This window comes from Nycticebus coucang, chromosome 1, assembly GCF_027406575.1.
Source record: "Nycticebus coucang isolate mNycCou1 chromosome 1, mNycCou1.pri, whole genome shotgun sequence".
Taxonomy (NCBI): Eukaryota; Metazoa; Chordata; class Mammalia; order Primates; family Lorisidae; genus Nycticebus; species Nycticebus coucang.
This window is the reverse complement of record NC_069780.1, coordinates 11643249-11667123: the sequence shown is the minus strand read 5'-3', so window position 1 is coordinate 11667123 and position 23875 is coordinate 11643249. Positions and strand designations below refer to the sequence as shown.

Below are 23875 nucleotides of genomic sequence, written 5' to 3'. Positions count from 1 at the left end.
AAAAAAAGTCAAGGAAATAGTGAAAAGAAGACATAATTTTGAAAATCGCAATTTCAACTTTAATATGGTCCATATTTAACCTAAATAAAGGGGGAAAAGGAGAAAGTTAAATTATAAAAATGACAGTTTGTAAGAGCTACACATACAGCAAATGAAAAGGAAGATTAATGAGACCAATTGGGGCTGACTGAAATCTACTCATGGTTAGGCATAGGGAAGATGAAATTAGCTGTAGTACTTGTGCTTTAATAGCATGGGTTTGAAATGAGGCACTGCCTGTGTATCTTAATGTTATGTAAAATTTGGTTCCATGCATTCATGCATTGAAAAGTCATTTTAATCATTGGTAAGTACGATGTATCCATGAAGTTTGAGCCTGATAACCTTCACTTAGTTTCATGGGTCGTTATTTTTCTGCTGTGGAGATGGTGTGGCTCACTGGCTGTGTTTCCTCTTGGAACTTTGCTCCTGAGGTTTGGTTATATAGTAATCTGCTTAAAGATTCAGGGTGTAATTTCTGTCTGGTGAGTGTTGATGAGATGTTTCATCACTGGCTTTACTTGTTTTCTCTTAGTAATTAGGCTTTATTTGCCGGATTTATAAATCCATGATTCTAAGATTAAAATTACCTCAGGAAGCACTTAAAAGATGAAAATGCTAAAGTGACAAAGAAAGACAACAGAATTAAGACACATAGACACGCACCTACAATCCGAGATGCCGTTGATTGCTGAGATTTATCATGTTACAAGGCACGTGTGTAGTAGTAGATGCTGCTAAAATGGAAAGAATGTGGCATTATAATAGTTACATTATTATGTTATAATGATGCCACATTATTTGATTGTAATAGGCATCTTAATTTCAGAGATGTTAACATGTGAAAAAATTTGCATTTTGGAATTGCTGAAATACATTTTGTATTTATATAAATGCATATGTATGTATAGATGTATAAATTCATACATATATTTATTTATGCATACCCACTCAGATGTATAGATAATACATCTAAGCTGTGTCTATAAGTTGGAGGCGAGACCCTGTCTAGAAGGCTGCAGGTACTCTGTATAGAATGTGCAGGAAACCTTTTTTCTTCTGGTTTTCTAAAGCTAGAATCTGACACTATTGGTGACTTTTAAGCTTATTTGAAATGTTGGAAATGATTGAAACGAGGTCCACTGTAATATTTGTAGGGCTCAAGCTATTTCAGGCTTCAAAAATAATGCTTATTTTGACTTGTGAAATTGAGGCTCTTTAGTTAACAAAGAAAACGATAATTTGGATAAGACCTATTTGATCACTTACTCTTGTGAAATATGTGCTCTGTGATAAGTCCTCTTATTATCTTGATTTTTTTTGGTAAGCATCTTAGTAAAGATCTGCCACTTTTGAAAATCTTATTTGATCTGGAGTCTCACTCCAATTGACCCTGTTAATCAAACCAAATTGCCAAGGCTTCCACTTGCATGGCCTGGTTAAAACTGCAGGGCAAGTTGAGAATTACTTTACACAGACAGAGCTCCCCAAAGTTCAATAATGATTTTTTAGTGTATGTGGACTTTGTGACAAGTAGCGATGGACTTTATGTGAGAAACAATTAAAATAGCATCAATACTCACTAATGTCTTACACTGAGGGATTGGAACTGTGAAAAAGCTCTGAACCTCAGGAACATGATGGATATTGTTGGCAGACCACAGTTGTCATGGAACAGCTAATGATCATTATTTTTCATGGATGAAACCTTCACATTGTCAATAAAACCTTCCAAGTGGGTGGACATACGTCCCTCAGGAAGCATGCTGAGGCATTGTTAAAATCTGTTTTCTTTCTTTGTTTTTCCCAAAGCCCCTTTTAGAGATTGATTATGTAATGTTCAGCCTTGTTTCCTTTCATTTTGCTTTCCGTTAATATCTTCTATTTGAACTAAGACAGCTAGTTTATTCACTGCTAAAGCAGAAGATAAAAGGTAAACACTAAGGGGCTACCAAGATAGAAAGACGGTAGGAGTCGATAACAATAAGATCTCATTTGTGAGGACAGAAGGATCATGGGCATTCTGCAAAATAGTATTATTATGCAAAGTAAATTGCATTTTTGTCTTGTCTTGAAATAAGAATCTATGCTATTTGAATAATGACAGGAGATGGAAGTAATATGCTTGGAATTAATAGTAATTGAGAGCTTCCTGTGTGTCAGGCACTCACAGCAGCCCTCCAAGACAGTGCTCTTGCTAGGCTATTTTTGCAGATACAGACATCGAAGCCCAGAGAAGTTAGATAACTCGCCTAAGTGTATCAGTCAAGGTCCTAGCAAGAAACACATTCAGTTTGGGTATTTGGAGGAGAGTTTGTTAAAGAGATTATTTACAAAGCTGTTCACAAGGTTTAGGGAACAAGAACTTAGCAACATTGGGAGTCATTCTACCCCTAGGGTTGAGGACAGGAAGAGGGAACACTTTCTGGATGGACAGCTCTCTAGAAAGGAGTACACAACAGAATCTGTGGATTTGGGGAGAGGAAGGGACCTGGGGGAATGAACACCTGGACTCACTCTCCTTTTTAGCTCCGGTGTCCTGCTGTGCTTTCCATGGGTGGAATCCCCTAGAAGCCATCATAGCTCAGCTTCCTGGGGCACAGAGCAGTGAGGAGCAACAGGAGACAGCCATCCCTGGCTGGGCAGGTGTTAAGTGTTAGTGATTGGTGTGGCTCAGGGACAGACACAGGGCTGGGCTCCTAACCTGCTGCACTCATCCACCAGCACTGATGCCTTCAGCTTTCCTTCAGGGTGAGTCTAGACTAGGCCCCAATTCAATTGAAATGTCATAGCCGCCCCAAACACCACGTATTCATTCTTACTATTATTAAAATTTCCTTAAACCTCGGTCTTTCTAGTATTAAACAGTTCTGGAAGGACATCTTATTTTTATTTCCCCGAGATCCATGAAATTGAGGTTTGCTTTGACTCTGGATGGCTGTTTGTTTTGTTATTTCATCATCTCTGTGTGAGAGGTTCTTTTATTTGGGGAAGTGTTTTACTGATAATTATTTTAGTTGAGAAGAAATAAATTCTCAAAGTGATCTTTAAGTGAGGTAGATTTGGGAGTATTTTGCAATGTCAAAAAGGTATCTGTTTCCAAAAAAAGACAAGTAAATTGCCTTTTAATGTATGTGTCAAGGAGCCAAAATGCTTGGAGAAAAATGATCTTCTTTGTGAACAGGCACATAAATGAATACATAATGACCTATTTTTATATTAAAATGTAGCTATTTTCATCAATATCTGATTCATAAAGATTAATTATATAATGTTCTCCAAAGTCTATTTGACTTATATGTAGCAGTGATATTCTAAACTTAACTTCTCATTCAAATACTTCAAAATTTTCTTTAACAAATTACTGATGTGGAGTGCCTTAAATAAAGATTAATTTAACAGATTTCACCTTTCCATTTTTCTTATATTCACTTGCTACAAGGTAAATTTTGAAAATACATTATGGCTTGCTAGTTACAATGATCTTGATTTTTTTGTTTTTGAAAAGTGTGATGAAAATTTTATGTGTTAAAATGAGATTTTATGATGATAATATTTTGACCAGAGCAAGCTACTCTTCATAGGAAGTAGGGGGGCCTGGATTCCCCAGGCAACTGCATGTGGTCATGGATATGGGACAGTCATAGAACTTAGCGTGGCTAATGGTCTCTTCAGTGGATAGCCAGTTTGAGGAATATCCTGCTTAATAATAGCAATATCTAAGACTTGTATACAACTTTAAAACTTACAAAGTACTTTTACACACATACATTATTTTATCAAAACTTCAACCCTATGAGGAAGTTATTTTTTATCAAAAATGCAAATAAAGGAACTCAGTGTTCAAAAACTAGTATTTGGTTTCACAGGTGGTAGGTGGGAAAGCCAGCATTTAAATAAGTTTTTTGACTCCAAAGTTTAGATATCTTTCTAGTTGTCTAATGACTCACAGAGCATCCCCAACCCAACTGCTTGACAAGACGGAGCTGAGTTTATGGCTTCCGGCAGCAAGGGAGAACACCACTCAGGAGAGCCTTGGCAACTCTGCAAGGGGGAGGGCAAGGATGGGTTTTATTGAAATAGAAGTTTGGTTTAAGGTGGGGGCTTTCAGTGCAGGGAGTTGATTGAGATTGACTAAGAATGGCAATGCAACACATTAGGACTGGTGGAAACAGCAAGACAAGGTGTCCCAAGTGGGTTGATTCTGTTTATTGAAGAGATAATGGTCTTTTGGGAAATTCTTGTAATGAGCAATCAAGTTCCTTATCTTGCTCCTTGTTACTTAACAAGCATCTCCTGGAATGGTGAAGTAATGCTAATGAAGACAATGGATTAGTGATGTCATGCTAATGTGGGCTGTGTGTGCGTGTGCATGTGTGTGTGTGCATGTGTGTGTGAGAGAGATGGGTGGTGGTGGGGGGGGAGGGACAGAAAGGGAGAAGGAGTTCCTGGTGTGCAAGGTGTGGGGGTAGATGGTTTTAGTTTCCAGAGTCCCCCAGGTGGCCATTCTTTGTCCAGAGCTGAAGGATAGATCATTTACAACTGGGAGTGTGATTAATCCAGAACTTCACCAGTGTTTGACGTGTCACAATTATATCTAAGTATCTGGGAGTGGTTGTTTTCTACCTGTGTAAGTTTCAAGTTTTCCTGCTCTTCTTGCCTTATTTCTTAGATCATTTCAGGGGCAGAAACTACACAGAGGCACTTGAGATCCTGGAGATTACACAACTGCACACTGTAACAAAAATACTAAAGAAGGATTATGATCCGAGTTTCTAGTCTGCTTCTCAGACAGAAGCTGAGAGGGCCCAGGTTAAACCAAGAGATAAGATCTCAGACCAGATGTGAGAAGCCCACACAACCAGATACGGGGTTATTTGCCACATCACTCAATTTTCTTTGTTTGCTTCCTGGATCTTTTGAATGCTGTGGAAGACCCAGGAGAGGTTGGCAGAAATGTAAGTGCAATATTCTTCCTCTAAAATAGTGGTTCTCAACCTGTGGGTCGTGACTCCTTTGTAACAATGAAAATGCATCCTGCATATCAGATATTTACATTATGATTCACAACAGTAGCAAAATTACAGTTATGAAGTAGCAACGAAAATAATTTTCTGGTTGGGGGTCACCACAACATGAGGAACTATATTAAAGGATCTGAGCATTAGGAAGGTTGAGAACTACGGCTCTGAAACAGCACATGTTCCCAAGAGAAGCCAATACTGTATCTCGGGCAGCTCTGCTCTGATCAACTCTGTCCAGTTTGCTCTGCATTCCTGGTGCCACAGTCTAACTCAACTGTGAGTCTCTTATCATGGCATCTAGGATTCTTCCTACTTTCCTGGCCTCTTGTAAAGCATGAAGCAAAGAGGTTTCAGAAGAAAAGAAAGCAATCGAATTTCTCTGAGTAGTTATGATTTTGGTTCTTGTAGCAGGGCCCAGTTTTTCTTCTTTTGAACTTAACTATTGATTTCTTTTTACTAGAGCACAAACTGGTGGGTCAGAATAGGCCATCAGTGGTGTCAGGGACGATCCTGGAAGCAGGTGTTAGTTTACCAAAGCAAGAAGTTCCTGTTCAGGAGTAGGTAGTAGTCAGTAGGATTTTCTTCCATAAATTCAATACTAGTCATTAGGATTTATACGATGCACTACTTTTGGTCTAAATACCCTTATAAGATTGTCAAATAGCATTGTAAAATTATGGTGCAACACTTCAAGAAGAGTTTAGAATCACACAATCAAATGTGCATTGAGATCTTTAGATAAGTCTGAAGCAAAAAAAAAAAAAGTAATATCATATGTCATAAAATCTTTGAAAGAAAACAGCTTCCAAATACACATCATCTTAATAAACCACAACTACCTATTCAAGTAATGAATCCTTTCTCAGAAAATGGATTAATTTACCCCTTGGGGCTTCATTTATGCTTGTAATCATTGAAGGCTTTTTGAAATATGTCAAGGCATTGCATATGCTGCAGAAATACTTGTCTGGGACCTTTCTTCTTTTTATGACACCAGAGGTAAGCAGTGTATTGAGTGGAGCTTGAACCTAACACAGGCCTCTCATGGGGACTTCTGTGGCTCTGTGTCCCCGATGCACGCCCGTCTCTCAAATCCCCCTGTGTTCTTCCCCTGGTGTAGGAGAGGCAGCCCAACTACTTCAGAGTCCTGCAGATACTGTTCTACTTGTGAGTCTCTGTGTCCTGAGAAGTTGTCTGGATTTTTATATACAGGTTGGTTGTAATTTGGGAAAAGGGATTGAGAGTTGGAGTAGGAAAAGAGGAATCAGAGACTAAAGAAAGGTGTACGATGTTTTCACAATGCAATGAATTGTAAAAAGTAAACTGAGGTCTTGGGACAGCATTTCTAGTTTTTAGGACACGGCACATGTAAGTCCAGCTATTGACCCACGTTTGTGTATCTTGGTATATTTTGGTGTATTCTTAGATGAAGGTATTCTGGGTGGAGTTGTGGCTATAGTACCCTTGTGTATTCAAAGGTTGAGTGATGAAATATCACAAGGGAACTTGAAGATTATGCCTAAGCTGACCACCGCTGCCGTGACCACCACTATCATTGCCACTGTAACCACTATCATTTTTTGTCTGCTTGTACTGTGCCAGAAGTTATGCCAACAATTTATGGCATTTCCTCCTTTAACCTTATAGCAACTTATATGCAGAAACCAAGGCTTAGGAAACTTAAGTAACATAATTAAGGACATGCAATCAGAAAGGTGGTGGAGCTCATGTTTGAAGACAGTTCTCTCTGACTCAGTAAAATATGTTAATACAATTCTAATTTAGGCATCCAGCTAATTGCATGTAGGAGTAGCTCCCGTGAGACCGGAACGTGGATGCCAGCACTTGACATAGTCAGTAGGATGCTTGAGTTCATGACATGTCTGCCGTGGTGTCAGAGAAGTACCAGGTGGGCTATCTGCAAAAAGGCAGGCTTTAAACATACAAGCAGGAAATTTATGGTTAGTGGCTAAAATTCCCAAGGGAATATTTTAAAAAGCTGAGGTCTAAATGGAGATGGATGAGGGATAGTTGTGACCCTAAAGGCAAGTCACAGTGCTTTGAATCCAGTACTTTTAGGCTTTTGGAACAGGCCAACCAATAGAATTTGTGGGAAGTGATAGATAGACAAGGGATGTCCAGAAAGTATCCAGCCATGTAATATGAAAAATAGTGTTGACAATGCTGGATACTTTCTGGACAGCCCTTATATATCAGTCTTTAGAACTACCACATGGGTCTCCTGACACTGAGACTTGTGACTGGAGAAATCCAATTGCAGTTCTGTAACAGGTGGTAGGTAGTGTGGAAGGGACATACTTCAGACGGTCAGGAGTTTACTCCCTTTGTAGCTGTCTGAGCATTTCATGTGAAGTGGTGGGGACTACTCTGACTTGGGAAAAGAGCCTCCTGTGGAGAATGAAAATGGCTTTGGTTACTTTCAAGGTGTAGACTTTCTGTGTATTTCTTTCCATTATCTTGAGAGTTGGAAGGAGGAACTAAGGTAGTAAGAACAGAGAAACATTAGCCATAGCCTTTTCTATCACCTATCATTTACGGAAACTTGGGGTTTATTATTTGGTAGTCATTAATTTCTGCAACGAATTTTTTAAACTCAAATTTTAGATTTTTCTTTGGGAACAAGCCTACTGTTCACTGTTTACAAGATCATTTCTGAATTGTGAAAACTTTTTGTGCTTTTCCCCTGTGTGCCCTTATTCAGCCTTAGCTGCCACAGTCTGAGACATAAAGCACCAGGGTACTTTTTTCTTGCCATCTATAGTGGAAACCTTGGCACTAGACAGTAACTACTCCAGAGGCATTTTCCAACTAACGAAACAGAGAAAATATAGAAGACACACACACACACACACACACACACACACACACACACACACACTCACTCATATTTCAAAGGAGCCTATGTTGTAAAGAAAAGATTCAACTGTAGAATTTTTTTATGCAGTTATTTCCTGGGCATTAAAATAAAGTACACATTCGTATAGCATTAATTTTTTCAAAGTGACTAAAGAGAAAAGAATTATATAGGTAAAGAGTTAGAAGCTGCTGTCAGTTGGATATCAGAAACAGATGAATTTTTCTTAGGCAAAATGTGAGTCAATTGATTTATTTTGCTGAAATTCTCATGGGCATAATTTATCAGCTATACTTGTCCCAGTTTTGTGTAATTCTTGTACTGGGCATTGCTGGCCACCTCTGGTATCGTGGTGCTTTTCTGTTGGTTTTGTCACTGTCAGGAATGGGACATCAGCTTTCCAGGACAGAGCTATAAGGACCCCCACCTTGGGTGAGGAGGCTGTCTCTAAGATAGTCCCCGACTCAGCGTTGGTTTTTATAATTTCAGGTCAGTGTTCAGTATTGACAACCCATGAAGCAGCAAAGTAAAGGCGCCTCACATTTACCTCGTGTGTATTCATGAAACTCCCGCATGTGTTTTTCTATAGGTGAATTCACTGTTGTGTTGGCATTTTGTGTCTCCTACATCTTCATCATTTCTAGAAAATACAGAGGCTATCTGTGACCTTATTTTTTTAAATTACAAATATTCCTATTTTGATAATGTATGTTTGACTATGAAATGAGAAACTGAATTATTTTTCACATTTTTGAATTCTCTTTGTCTATGAAGCCTCATGGTGGAAGAAATGAAAAAAATAAACACAAAGACGGATAAAGCTCCAACCTAAAATCTGCCTATGATCCGTAAGTGCCCACCCTTTGGGCGGTCAAAACACTTTACCTAAGTGGAGCACACATGACCCTACGTGTCAGAGGCTGTGCTATTTACTGGAGATACAAAACTGAGTCCCATGTGGTCCCTACTTTTAAGGAGTTTGCAATCTAGTTGAGAAGATGGTATACCATCAATTATTTTTTAGTGTGCTCAACACTATTACAGATTGGTATAACTAATTGTATTTTCAGGGTCTAGTGGTGAAGGTGAACAATTCTGCTTGAGTAGAGAGACCTGGATAGGATTTCCCAGAAGACTTGACATTGGAAGTGGGTTTTGAAAGGTGAATTGAGGTAAGAAGGGGACCAGGGCATTAGCAATGCTGTAGAGTTATAAGTCAAATGCTGTGTCTGGTGGGATGAAGGAGGCAGGAGCTGGGTGTCTGTGGAGAAATGGGCAGCAAAGATAGGGTGGATCCCAGTTCCTGGTCAGGGAGTGGTACAGATGGATAGGGATCCATACAGTAGTGGGGTAAAGGATGAGAGAGGCATCCCTGTCCATGGGTGGGACAACTAGACAGTGACACATTCTATGTACAATCTTACTCCAGCTTCACATTAAAAGCACAAACTTTGAGACTGGCTTGAGCAAGATAGTGAGACCCTGTCTCTACAAAAAATAGAAAAATTAGCCAGGTGTAGTGGTATGTGCCTGTGGTTCCAGCTACTCAGCAGGCTGAGGTGAGAGGGTGCCATGAGCTTTGATGACACCACTGCATTCTAGCTGGGGTGACAGAGCAAGACTGTCTCAAAAATAATTACTAAAAAGGCACATAATCATTTTTTGTTTAACTGAACTTCATAAGCATTTGCTAAGCATCTAATATGTGTCAAAAAGAGCTCAGATGAGAGCTGTGTGTCTGTGGCGTCATAGTCAAACCCATAGGTATGGGGTGGTATTTCCCAGAAAGACAGAGAAAAAACCAAACTGCTGGGGATGGAGGGTGTGTGTGTGTGACTGACATAGGAGATATCCCAAAACAACATGGTTGATAAAGAAGGAGGAGACCCAGGGGCGAGTAGAGGTAGGGGCCAAGGCCAGAGATCCGGGAAAATAGGAGAAGTTAGTGTTAGGAGCTGGAAAATGGTGAGATGAAATGAAGCCTGCACGTTGGCACCAAGAGCTTCTGCTGTGAGCAGGTGCAGAGCCCAGAGGCAGTGGGTCCTGAGTGGAAGGTAGCAAGTAGGCACTGCCCGATTTCACCTCGAGCTGACCTTGTACAGAAGAGTCCCTCTTAAGGCAATCTGAATACTTCGTTAACAGCACGCAGGAAAGGTTGGATGAGGGAGGAGATTGAAGCTCTTGGTTTAAATGAAAGTTCTGGATTATTTATGGATTTAATTTATCCCTGTGATCCATGTCCCTACTTGACACAGGCTATCAAGAGTCAGCTGCATTCTTTTCTTCTTGAAAAAGTAGGAAGAATATTTCATCACCACTGAGCTGCACTAATAGAAATTTTAATAAAACTGGGCCGAGATAGGATTGGGAGGTTACGTAAGCAATCGGAGAGTGTGAATGTCCCTCTGGGTGCATTCTGTGCTTTGACATAATTCTCAGGACTGAAATATAGTATTTAATTCAAAGAGTTCACAGGACTTTCATAAATGCAGTTTAATTTAAAGTCTGTGTAAACATGCGGTATACAAAGCGCAACGTTCTGGGAATTTTAAAACGCAGATGAAATTTAAAAACAAAGTCTTAGATTACTTTGATAACATGCTCGTTTAAATTAGTTTGCCTTCAATGAAAATAGAGGTAAGGACTGAAACTCACCTTCCCTCTGATATACTCAGTCTTTCTTTGAGGATAAATGAGAGCTTCTGAAGAATCATTGCCGCCTGCAGCTTAGAAATCGTTCAGTAGAGTGTCTTCATTTTGCAATGAGGAAGCCTCAGGCCACAGAGGAGTAAAGACTCTGTTGGTGTCAGTGTGAGGAAAAGAACTGAAAGTGAGCTACTTGCTATAGGATAAAGCCCATGTTGCTGTTAATGTCAGCACCATGATTAAAATCCTACTAACGCCCCTCACCCCCTTTCAGAACTCTAGTCCTGCTAGCGTTTTCTTTCCAAACCCAAATCTGATGGTTTCATTCCTTCCAGGTAAACATCTTCAGTGGCTTCCCATTGCCTGTTGACAGTGAACTCCTGACTCCTTTGAATAATAGCGAGACCCCTGCCTCCTTCCCCTCTCATGTATGCCTACCCCAAAGCCCCAAGCTCTGGCTTTCGGACATACTTAACCGGGTGCAGTCCCAGACTCATGCTCACTCACACCTGTCACTGAATTTCACAGGGAGCCCCTCCCAAGTGTTTAGATAACCTCTGCTCATCCTCCAAAACTCAGCCTTGTACCATCACCTCCCAGAAGCTTCTTGGCCCTCCTCCTGTGTGCTCCCATATTTAATGCTGTTGCATTTCTCTGTCATGATACCAGCCATATTGGTTGACAGTTATGCTTATTTGTTTGACTATTCAACTAAGCGACCTTTGAGTGAGGTGAGAATGTCTTACTCTTTTTTGTACACCCAGGTGTCCAATGCCAGAATGTGTAGGTGCTCAGTAAATGCTTATGGAATTGAATTGTAACAAACAGCAGGAGAGTTGTGAATCTCGAATAGAAAATTTATGTGAGCTTATATACCATGACCTCTACCCGTCTGAAACTAGCCGAGTTGGTCTACCTCTTCTGCTGATCTTCCATGACCATATGGAGAAACTGGTTGACGTGTCATTCCCTAGGGCCACCACACATATTTTCTTCCCAGTGTGCCCTGGTTTATGGCACTGCCCTGCCTGCCGAGCCTGTCCTGCTTGTTTATGTGGCAGTTGGTGACCATTTATGTCTCTGATGTGTTGGGCCCTTATCTTTTCCTGCCAAAGTAGGACTCCAGTAATTAAGCCCTCCTTGGGTCCTACTCGCACTTGGATCTTCTTCTAACCAATGGTCTCAGCCCTTCTTACCACTTTAGCACTTTCCATAGGTTCTGCACATTTGACATTTAACATATGCTGCCTTTATGGTTATTTTTCCTTTCGGGCCTATTATACACCTATCCAACTAACTTATAAGACTCTCGAGGGCACGAACTGTATCTTCAGCTGCTAACTTTATGAAGAGCCTTAATAAATGCTGCCAATGACTGAAGACTTGAGGGGCGTTTTTCTGGTAAGGTTCTATCGTTTTGCTACTGGATTAGGCCAAGTGTGTTTGTGGTGATGCTGTTCATGGAGGCAGGCCGGGCTGGTTGTGGTCAGGGATTCTGGAATTGAAGGGCGACCTTGGGCAGCTTGAGTTCATTAAAAGTAAATATCTCCTTGATGGGAAGATTAGATCATGTAAAGATTTCCCCAAATTACAATAATAATTAAAATCTGATTGGGATAAAGAGTAGTTTATCTGAAAGAATAAATTATCAGAATTTATAGCGGAAATTCTGAAAAAGTGTATTGTGAGAGAATATTTCTATTAGATCTTAAAGCATAAAAAGCAATGATAGACTAATAATCATAAACAAATTTGGAAACATATTATTTTCCTTGTTTCAGGTATATGTTTCATATCATACTATAATGCAAATCTAAAATATGCCTGTAAACAGTCTTATCTTGCTCTCAGCCTTCCCTGGTGACAATGGTGGAAAAGCCTTACTATGCTCTTCCCCTTCCCCCTCCCAAGGATAGCAGGGAAGGAAACTGGATTAACTGGAAGAAAAAGGCCCTGGGAAGTATTTTTTTAAACATCATGGCACCTTCACATAAAAAAATCATATGATTCCAGAGATAAAACAGTGGCAAGTGACAGATTTTTACTATAAATATTGTTGAGATGACTCATTAGCAATTTGGGGAGTGGGGAAGGAATCAATTTAAGCCAACTGTAAAGTAAATACCAAACAGATGAAACAATTAAGCATAAAAATCAAACTGCAAATCCAGCATGAAGAAAATAACCTGAAGATTCCTCAGACTCCAGATGGGGTTTGCTGAGTGTTGAGAGGGGAGTGAGTGAAGACTTTGCACTGGAGTATCTGCAGTAATTCTGTTGACTCTGTCCAGCACTGTGTCTGAAAGGCAGACAGCACGCTGGGTTTTCTGAGCACTTGTGAGAATGTGGGCACCCTTCCACCTGGTGGGCTTTGAGAGTCCTCTGGGTGCTGATGTATGTGCTGGGCCACCTCTGTGAACCCCGGAAAGTGAAGAACAAAAGGCCCCGCGGGACCGGCGGGCACCGCTTACGACACTTCGGAGCTGTGTTCTTCTCTATGTTTATTGGGAAAATGGTGCAGAAGAGGACGGATGTCAGAACCAAAAGAGAAAAAAAATAGAAACATTTTCAAGAATGTAGAGTGGGAAGGGGGACGTGGTGGGAGGAGTTTCTAAATGCTCTTCCGGCCATGCCCATCCCCTGCCTCTTTTAGTGGTGAGACAAATAACACGTCTGCCTGTCCTGTTCTGTGTCCTTTTCTCTAGCTGCAAGGCATCCAATAGGGAGTTGCAAGCTGGAAAAGAGGCTCCTCTGTCTGGATTTTTCTTGGCTGCCAACTGCTCTATTGCAGCGATCATGGGCTCACCGCACGGTGATCACGGCCAGCTTGCTTGGCTTCCCCAGGGCAGGGCTGCATCTGTCTGGCTCAACACTGTACCCCTGTCCCTGTTTAGTGCAGAAACTTAAAAACATGTGGCCAATGCTTAAGTAAGTGTGTACTGTGTATCTTGCAGAGAGGGCTAGAGAACAGTAAGACATAACCATTGATTTGGAGTTATTGTGTAGAAATATCTGGTCTTTACTAGTTTTTTGTTTGTGGCATTATGTTCTCAGAGAATGCACAGCATTAGACTTCCTTACATGAATTAGCCTTGGAGATACACGAATCCGGCACACCGTCTTGGACTTGTTCATGCACAGAGTTCATTATTGTTTTATTTTGAGCACATTTCTCTCTTCCCCTCTGCACTGCAGAGTTATTAATAGAAGAAGGAGCTTCCCAGCTTCTGTCAGCGGCATGCCTGAGAGGGATGTTCAAAAGAGACAGACGGGGAGGATTCATCTCTGAGTAATTTGTATGCCAGGAGCACCACTCCTTAGAAACCCCTCTCTTTGTTGCCGACGTGGTTCCTGATAGGGCTGGCATGGAGGGGCAGGCAGGGAGAAACTGGAGCCTAGAACTCTAGCCCCTGTGTCCCCAGGGAACTGGTGCTCAGGGCAGGTCAGGTGCAGGCACCGGGGTGGTGGGAAGAAGGAACAAGGCAGGTAGGCAGCTCACAGTGCCATGAGGAGGTCCGGAAGAGGACGTCTGGAAGGAGTGAGAACGTAGATAGCAGGCAGCAAGGTGCACGGGAGGTGATTATGTAGAGTGGTTAAAAATAGTAGCTTTTGGTAGCCCAAGTGTCCATCAGTAGATAAACTGCAGAGCCTAGCTCCTTTGTCCTCTGCCTTTCTCTTAGGTTTGGCCAATGGACAGTCACTGCAGGTGGTGGGAGGCTGAGACGATGGAGTCCTCAGACTTCTTGTTGGCTGATGCAGCCCTCCCCTGTGGCTGCAGCTCTCCCTGGCTGTGCAAAACCCTCTCTCTTTGCTCCTGTGGGGCCACGGGTGATAATGACTTCCCATGGTTGCTGGCCTGCTGTGCATCCTCACCCCTTGTTTGTTGCCTTGATCCTGTCTGTACCTCGGCATGACAGCTTCCGAGTGCCCTGTGTTCCCTGCGGGGTCCCTGACTGATGCCGTGAAATTACCAGAAAGAAGGGGATAAATGCAGGGCAAACAATAGCAACAGATGTCCAGCAGCGAGTGATGCCGGCCCACTGCTGCACCTCAAGACAGGACACTTCAGTCATCCATAGACACCACTGGGGCCCACAGCTGTCCAGGGACTCCAGGTGTGAGGAGGGGATAAACTTGGGGAAAGGGAGTCTAGAGAAACTGACAGGTGCTCAGAGTGACCAGAGAGGAGTTTTGTCCTAATCATTTTTACAGATAATCCTCTAAAGGGAAGGACCCCTTACATTTCTGCTGGAGCATCAGATATTTTCCCTTCTTCCAGACAAGGAGGTGGTAGTCCTATGTTATCAAAGAATTTCAGTTTAGAATGTCATAGGCCTTTTGAATTTAAATTGTCTTCATGATTTCTTTCAAAGAAGTCTGGATCAAAAACAACTCACAGGTCAGGCGAGAATCTTCTTTTGATGCTGTATAGTCATTTTTTCTCCCCAAGGTTAATGTGAGGATATAAATAATTAGGTTACAATGTTTGCATTTGTGAGGTAAAGTCCCTGTTGTAGTTGTGTCCACACCCCAAAGGTATGCCTTATACCCTTACATTGTGCCCATCAGGTGGTAGCACACCAGTCCCCACCCCCAACTTGAATTGAATTGAGTTTTTCTCTTGTGTGGGTGTGTATTAGTTTGTCTACTGGCTTCATATTAGTATTGAGTACATTGGATTCTTGCTTTTTCATGTTTGTGGTACTTTACTAAGAAGAATGTGTTTCAATCCATCCCCAAAGATACAAAAATGTAAAGTCTCCTTGGTATACATACACCATAGTTTATTAATCCCTTCATGGGTTGATGGTCACTTAGATTGTTTCCACACATTGGTGATTATAAATTGAGCTGTGATAAACAGTCTAGTGCAAAAGTTCTTATGATAAAATGATTTCTTTTTCTGGGTAGATGCCTAGTAATGGGAATGTGGGATCAAATGGAAGGCCTAATTTGAGTTCTTTGAGGATTCTCCATATTCTTTCCAAAGAGGCTGTAATAGTTTGCCTTCCCCCCGGTAGTCCGTAAGTGTTCCCGTCTCTCCAGCTCCATGCCAGTGATGCTGTGCAGTCTTTACCATAGTGTTTGCACCCTACAAATCCTTATGTGGCAAACACTCTTGTTTCTGGAGCTTTCCATTTCTGCCATTTATTCTTGTGTTGTTCTAGAAAGCAAGTGACACAAGGAGATGGAGTGAGAGGCTTTCTTACTCTCATGCCAGCTCAATGGCATTCTTTGTCCCAGTCTCTGTACATGGGGTGACACTTTGAACATGCTACTGCTCCCATGAGGTGTTGGGTGTGAATCACCCCATTGGCAGGGTGACTCCATTGCCTTACCCCAAAGCTTTCAATTAATGGAATGTAGGCTGGAGTCCATGTTTAAGAGCCTCCTTGTCTGCTTCATCTTAGGGTTTATATTGAATTCTTTAATGTTGGTTGAACAAACTGTAACATTTCCTTATTCTATTAAAAGTAGCAGAGGGATCATAAATCAGGGCAGAGTCACAGTGGGTAAAATGGGTGGTATATGCTAGAAGAGGCCACTTAAATTCCCCTTTGGGTTCCCTTAAAGTCCTGCATGCAGCGTACTCAATCTCAACTGCAGACTTAGCTGTCGGAACACTCATCTTCATAAATAGTCTGGAAAACATAATCATATTCACCTCTTGCTACTTTGAACTTTGGAGTAACTTTAGAGAACCCACTGCTGTAATTAACACTCACTTACAAAAGTTAAGGTCAGAATTACAGACAGCGTGGTATAATTCAACAGCAGAAGGAATTATGGATTTCTGCTGCTTCTGCTGTTGCTGCCTCCTTCGAGTGTATGTGTGCATGTGGGAGTCAGGGTTAGCCTTCTTAGGTGGGCTGTTTGATGTGAATGTCTTGAAGTTTACAATAAAACACTATCTAGGCATTCCCCAAGTTAGGCATGCCTGAGCTGTGACTGTTTCTTGCCTAGTGCTGCCAGCTACATGATAACTCTTCCCTCACCTTCTTCACGGCAGAGCTGTTCTGCCCTCCTTCCCTTCCTGCCACTTGTTGGGTCCAAGGCCAAGGAGAATCTAACTCAGGTATGTTTCTTATCTACTATTTCTTCTCCGTGACTTCTTTTCTTTCTTTTGAGGCAATTATTCATGTAGCACAGTTTCCACTTATTCTCTGATTTTCCCTCTTCTGGACTCAGCTAATTCTTCATTGGGTAATTATTCTATATAGAATATGGTGTAGTGTAGTGATTTAGACCATAGGTTTTGAATCAGATGAAGTAGTTCAAGTCTTGGGTTCTACTGCTTATCAGCAGTATGACTTTGGGCAAATTATCGTGTTTTCTAAGCCTCAGTCTTTCTATCCATAAAATTGATTGGGAAAATAATACAATTTTATTTATCTCTTATGCACGTGGTTATGAGGACCACAGAAGACAATGAATGTAAGTTGTGTGGTATAGTGGGAAGTTATTGCTAAGCTCTCAAAAAGTGTTTGTTGATGCTGTTGTTATTCAAGTGTTTTTCTTTTTCTTTCTTGTTCTATATTTCCTCTCTTTTCTAATTTTTACTCAATATTTTTGAAAAAACAAGTTTTTTTTTCCCCTTTTGGTTCCCTCCCACCCCCCAGTTCTGTGTTTTTCAACCTGGGGCATAGATAGGAATAGGAAATAGTTCTCTATGACAGCTGCTCTGGGCCAGGGTGCCTGTCTTGGGGAGTCATCTAAAAACCTTCTTTTAGGGCATACTGGATCAGAGCCTGCCTGTATGACCTCGCTGTACCTTATTTAGCTCTGAAGACTCTATGTCCAAATACAGTCACAATCTAAGGTGCTGGGGGTTAGAACATCAGCCTATGAATTTGGATAGGAAATATTTCATTCATCTCATGTCATGATGGATCTCAAAACATGATATGAATAAGTCAAAGATGAACACTGTTCATTTCTTATTAAGTCTCTTTTCCTATCCTGGCTCTGTCTGTCCAAAAGAAGCTCAGATTGGTCTCTCTCCTCTAAGGCAGCAGAAGGGAGATAAGGACCATGACGGCTTACTTTTCATTGACTCTGTTCCTCCTAAGATACATTTCTTTGAAGAAAGGAGGGACTAATTGCTTTAGGTTCAACTGCTATGAATTAGCAGCAAAGTATACTAGTAATTATTATAATTTTGTTACTGTGAATTTGCATTGCAGGGGAAAAAATGCCTGTTTCCTTTAAGAATGTCCTGGATAAAATAGTAAGAATGATTAAATTTGCTAAATCTCAACTTCAACATCTTTTTATCATTTTGTGTGAGATAATGGGAAGTATGAATAAGGCACTTCACTGTATTCCAAGATTTAGTGGCTGTTCTGAGGGAAACACTTGTGCAATTGAATTATGAACTGTACTAGCCTCTTTTTTCATAGAGGACTATTTTTAATTTCAAAATATTAAGGGTGTAAAAATGTTTTTGGTTACATAGATTGCTTTTGTAATGCTTGAGTCGTGGTTGTAAGTGTGCCTATCACTCAAATAGTGTTTATTGTATCCATTAGGTATGTTTTCACCCATCTTCTCCAAAACCTGCTTGATTTCCATTGAGTTTTACTTCCCTCTGTGGGCAGATGTTCATAAGTTAGTTCCAATTTAATGGTGAGTACAGGTGGTGTTTGTTTTTCCTTTCCTTAGATACTTCACTTAGGATAACATTAGGATAATGGTCTCCAGCTCCATTCCATTGTTGCAAAAGACATTAAGTCATCCTTCTTCATTGCTGAGTAGTATTCCATGGTTTACATACATGTACCCCACATTTTGTTAACCCACTCATGAATTGATAGGCACTTGGGTTGATCCCACACCTTTGCAATTGTGAATTGTGCTTCACTAAGTATTCAAGTACAGGTGTCTTTTTGATAAAAATGACTTCTTTTCCTTTGGGTAAACACCCAATAGTAGGATTGTTGGGTTAAATGGCAGTTGTACTTTTATATCTTTGAGGAATCTCCATACTGTTTTCCATAGAGGTTGTACTAAGTCACAGTGCATTGGCAGTGTATAAGAGTTCCTTTCTCCCTGTATCCACGTGGGCAGCTATTGTGTTTGGACTTTTTAATAAAACCCATTCTAACAGTGATAAGGTAATACTATGTATCTCACTGTGGTTTTAATTCCCATTTCCCTGTTCATTAGTGATGTTGAGAATTTTTCCATAAGTTGGTTGGCCATTTGCCTATTGTTTTTGAAAAGCTTCTGTTCATGTCTTTTGCCCACTTTTTAATGGGGTTGTTTTTTTCTTGCTGATTTGCTTGAGTTCTTTATAGATTCTGGTTACTACCCCTTTATTGGATGTATAGTTTGCTAATATTTTCTCCCATTCTTTAGGTTGTCTGTTTGCTCTGTTATTCCCTCAGCTATGCAGAAGATTTTTAATTTAATCAAGCTCTGTTTTAACTTAAAAGAACAAGAGATAGATGAACTATGATTATGCAGACATGTGCGCAAAAATAAACAAAGTAAGCCTGTCTCTTCAAGGAGGCGACTGATAGAATTTGCTGCCCATGATAAAATTCATAATTTTAAGGGATAATTAGAATTTTGGCCAGCTTGTATCTATTGCTATGAGCTTAATAGTTTACCAGTAGTTGATGATTTTTCTGGTGAGGTTAATAGATGGGATTATTTTTTGGATACTGTGTAATGAAATAGTTCAACATTTGGAAATTCTGCATAACTCACCAAACCATCATTTTCTGAATGACAAATGAGTGATGCTATCAAAAAATATACTTAAAGTGTAAGACAGACTGAGAATTTTTTATATTACAATATAAAATGGTCAAAATAAAACTTCAGACTCTACATTGCAACTAACCCTTAAGAAATGACTAGTTTCAAGTTTTGACATGTTATCAGAAAAAAATATCCATAATTACGGATAAAAATAATTAAGTATTATTACAAATTCTCTCTGCTTTCCTAGCCTTCTGAGTGAAGTTGGATTTTTTACACTTACTGCAAACAAAAACATATCACAATAGATTAAATGCAAAAGTAGATGTGAGAATCTAGCTGTCTTTCATTTAAACCAAACATTAAAGAGATTTGCAAAAATGTAAATGTCATCTTCTCATTAACTTTCTTCTGTGTTGGTATATATGTAAAATACATAAACCTATGTTTTTAAACATGTAATGGGCTTACATGAATCAATAAGATTGAAGATGAATCAATATATGCACATTTTATAAATTTTTCAACTCCAATTTCTAATAAAGTGAAAATCAGTAAGTATAACCCACATAAACAAAAGCCCTTTGGGAACCTTGATACTTTTTTTTTTTTTTTTTGTAGAGACAGTGTTTCACTTTATGGCCCTTGGTAGAGTGCCATGGCATCATACAGCTCACAGCAACCTCCAGCTCCTGGGTTTAAGCGATTCTCTTGCCTCAGCCTCCCGAGTAGCTGGGACTACAGGCGCCCGCCACAATGCCCGGCTATTTTTTTTTTTTTGGTTGCAGTTCAGACGGGGCCGGGTTTGAACCCTCCACCCTCGGTATATGGGGCCGGCGCCCTACCGACTGAGCCACAGGCGCCGCCTGGGAACCTTGATACTTTTAAAAGTGTAAAAGGATCTGAGACTAAAAAATTTGAGGACTGCTGACTTAGGAAGACATTTTTCTAGTGATGCTTGTGGTAGTTTGTTAGAGTTAACTTTGATTCATAGTATGCTTATTTTTTTTTTGAGAGATTCATAGTGTGCTTACAGCCAAATATGTTTACTATCTGAATCCTAAATATAGTAACCTGGACTTTTTTTTTTCTCAATGGGAGAAAATCATCATAATATTCCATACCAAAACATCCTCATGCACAGTTTAATGCCTGCTTTACTTTTCCTAATCCTGAATCGGTTTACATAATCATGAACAAACTAAAAAAAAAAAACAAAAACCTATATAAGGATCAATCCTTGTGATAGATTTGTTTCAATTTAATAAAAATTTATTTCAATAGGCAAAGATTAAAATCTGCCCTATAGAAATGCACTTGAAAATCTTGCTATGAGCATGCTGCTGTCTTCCATCCTTCCTCTATTTTCCTCTTTTTTTCAATTTATAGGACATTTATTTCCTTCCTCTTCTTTTATTCATTTCCCCCTTCTTTCCCTCTGCCTTATTATTGCTGCAAATATGTCTTCATGTGCTGCAGTTTTCAGTTTCTGCCAGCATCTTCTAAGAAAAGGTGCTGAGTTGGTAAATATGAACAAGGCGTTGACAAAGTGTAGGTTCGTCTTCGCGTTCTCAGGTCCAGAACTTAAACAGTCTCCTATTCAGTGTAGAGCATTCAACACAAACCTATGCTGTGTTTCTATTCTTGGATTTCTAGAGGCTGTGGAGGAAGGTTAGGGGAAAGAATTTTAACTTAAAACTTATACCTTCTAGGAGAAACGACTTCAGAATAAGTTTTACGAATTATACCATGTTCTTCATAGCTTTCTTTCTCATTTTTTCTCTAGTCCAAAAGTCATTCCCGACTTGGCCTGAAATCAAGCACCGAGCAAAAGGTATGTTTTTTTTTTTTTTTTAAATCCTCCTGCATTATTCCTTTAAAAAATAATTATTTTTGATGGGTGATTTTGTTTCTTCTGTATTCAGAGAATAAATTGTCTTTGGAAGGCAGCATATACCCAGAAACAAAGTTTTTTTTTTTTTTCATTTGCTTTGCCTTTGTAATAAAAAAAAAATCACTGAAATTTGAGAGAGATCCTTGAAATATAATTTGAGAGATATTCTTGCAAGTCAGCAACAGAATCTGAGAATTTCCCCATGGCTTACAAGCCATTCTGAAAGTGAGGTCAGAAGGCATTCTCCTAGATTCAGCTCTTCTATTTTCTAGGTACAGGGAGGGAGTTTACTGCTATCTCAGTTCATACGTTTGTTAAACTTCCTTTTCTCAACATCTGTTGTGTAGGATGACACTCAGCTCTGACCTATGGTGAACTGGTTAAAACATGAGCTCTGTGAGTCAGAAAGATTGTTCTCAAGTCTCAGTTCTGTCATTTTCCTATGTGATCTTGAACATACTTATATAAAGGAGATGATTATAACTACTAGGGTAGTATGTCTTAAGGATAAAATAAGAATGTATGTGAAAACACTTATATCTCAGTGCCTAGCACAAAACAGACAGCTAATAATTTCTTAATTCTATATTGTATTGATAGTTTAGGAATTCAAAATAATAGGAAATTAAAAATTCTAAAATCTTAATCCTCACACACAGATACATGTGAAATAGGCACATATTTATATTATGTTAATTCTTGGTGATACAGAGGGCAATGGTGTAAATGGATTTATTAGAGTTTAGAGAAGTTCATGTTTAATTTTGCAGAGGTTTTTAGAGTTTAGAGAAGTTTTCTGGGTTGGAAAATGAACAGCAGAGAGGAGTTAATGCTGGAACTTGATCAATGGAGGCTTTATTGATGATGTCCTTAAAAAGAAAAATTTATCAGGAGCTATATCAGAGCATTGTGTTAGTCTTTCATTTGAGATTTTAATCAGTGGGAGAAAACATTGAACTTATTAATTTGTTAATGCAAATATTATTTATTGGATAACTAATTGTAGTAGACAGTAGGCTGGCCATCAAGAGTGATGTAAATGCTGAATGTGGGCCCTGCTGTCAAGCCAGTGTCTTTCAATTTACGGGATATATGATGCAACAACTCAGCCGCTCATTCTCCTTCAGTCCTTTCCACCCTTGACAGGTGTGATATGCGTGTGTGTCTTCTTAGCTAGATGTAAGGCTATCATGCAGCCTACTCTGTTTATTAGGCCTGCTACCAAGTTGACCAATGTCCAAGTGGGGGTTTATGGGTGTAGAGAGGTAGGAGGGGAGAGCAGCTATCTTTGGAGGACAATCTTTCTTTAAGACTGGAGAAGAGACAAGTGTCAAACCAGACACAGGGAATTAGTGGGGCAGGCTGGGAGGCCAGCCATACTGGAAATCTCTTGAGTCCCTGGTAGTAGAGCATTAGAAATTTGCAGGCAGGACTGTGAGAATCAAAGGGTCCAGGCTGGATGCTGTTTGTTTTATGGACCCTTTTGCTCAAGCATGGGTGGTGGTCTGGGAGATGGGGCCTAGAGTAGCTGGAGGCTTAGAGCCCTGGTAGTAGGTAACCATGGTAGGATTAGGACTCTCTCCTGTATAAATAAGGCGATTTTTGTGGCTTATTTCTCCTTTATGTTTATTTTCCTTTTATTTAAAAGTATCAACTACCCCAATAACCTGAAGGGAACTAAGGGAAGGGGTATGCATGTGCACTTTGGCCAGAGTTTAAAGGGAAGGCTGGCCCTTTAGACCAGCATGGTAGTGGTACCCAGGATCCTCATGAGAGAGCTCCAAGGTCATATTCATGTGGCCAAGGTCTTGCTGATCTTTTTAGAAATTCTGGTAAAGACTAAGGAAATTAAGTTATATGAGATATAGTCTGTAGGACACAGGAATACCTAAAGTGTTACCTTGATCTCTGTGGCTCCAGAGAATCAGAGGAAAATAAATTCCAGAGGACAAAGACTGGCAAATGAATATTCTGTTATCCCCACCTGTCCCCAAGGAGTACTTCAGGGGGTGAGGCTGTGATGACTCTTTTGTCTCTTTGCTGCAAAACTCACTTGTTACTCCTCAAGTATCTTTTCAAGGTTAATAATAGTATTGATACATGTAGTAAAAATAACATAAATCTGTGCTCTGGTTGCCCTGTTTTCATTAAAATTATTTTGAGATTATATTCTATCTTTTAGAGCAGTTTTAGGTTCACAGCAAAATGAAGTGGAAGGTACAGAGATTTCTCATATGCCCTCCATCCCTTCACCACATGCATAGCCACTTTCTTTGTCAATATCACCTGCCAGAGTAGCACTTTTGTTACAAATAATGAGTCTGCACTGACTCACACATCATTATAATCCAAAGTCCATACCTTACATACTAGGGTTCAGTCTTGGGGCCGTATGTTCCAGGCATTTGACAAATATATGAGGTCTGATAATTACATTTGTGAACTCATCATAGACATTTTGGAATTCTTTTTTTGGAATGACCATCAGAGCTTACAATTAAATTCATGATCTTGGCACCATGGGCTTATGTTGGTGGCACTGTACAAACAACTTGGTAAGGTTTCATAACCTGGTATATCAGGGTCTCACATATATGTTTGTGTTGAATTATGGCAGTATCTTGCTGAGTGATGTTTATTATTGTTGATGCATGTTTTTGTGTGCCAAAATTACTTTGAAGGGTGGACTAG

The 23875-nt window shown here is 40.0% G+C and overlaps 1 protein-coding gene across 2 annotated transcripts in view; it reads left to right on the top strand.

Moving 5' to 3' along the window:
* The window catches only part of RASGEF1B (RasGEF domain family member 1B), a 608630-nt gene that overhangs the window by 99158 nt on the left and 485597 nt on the right, over positions 1-23875 (top strand). For both annotated transcript variants that reach the window (XM_053592868.1, XM_053592801.1), the window contains exon 2: positions 21077-21124. In XM_053592868.1, coding sequence (XP_053448843.1) covers positions 21077-21124 — 48 coding nt within the window. The remainder of the gene's footprint in view (positions 1-21076; positions 21125-23875) is intronic.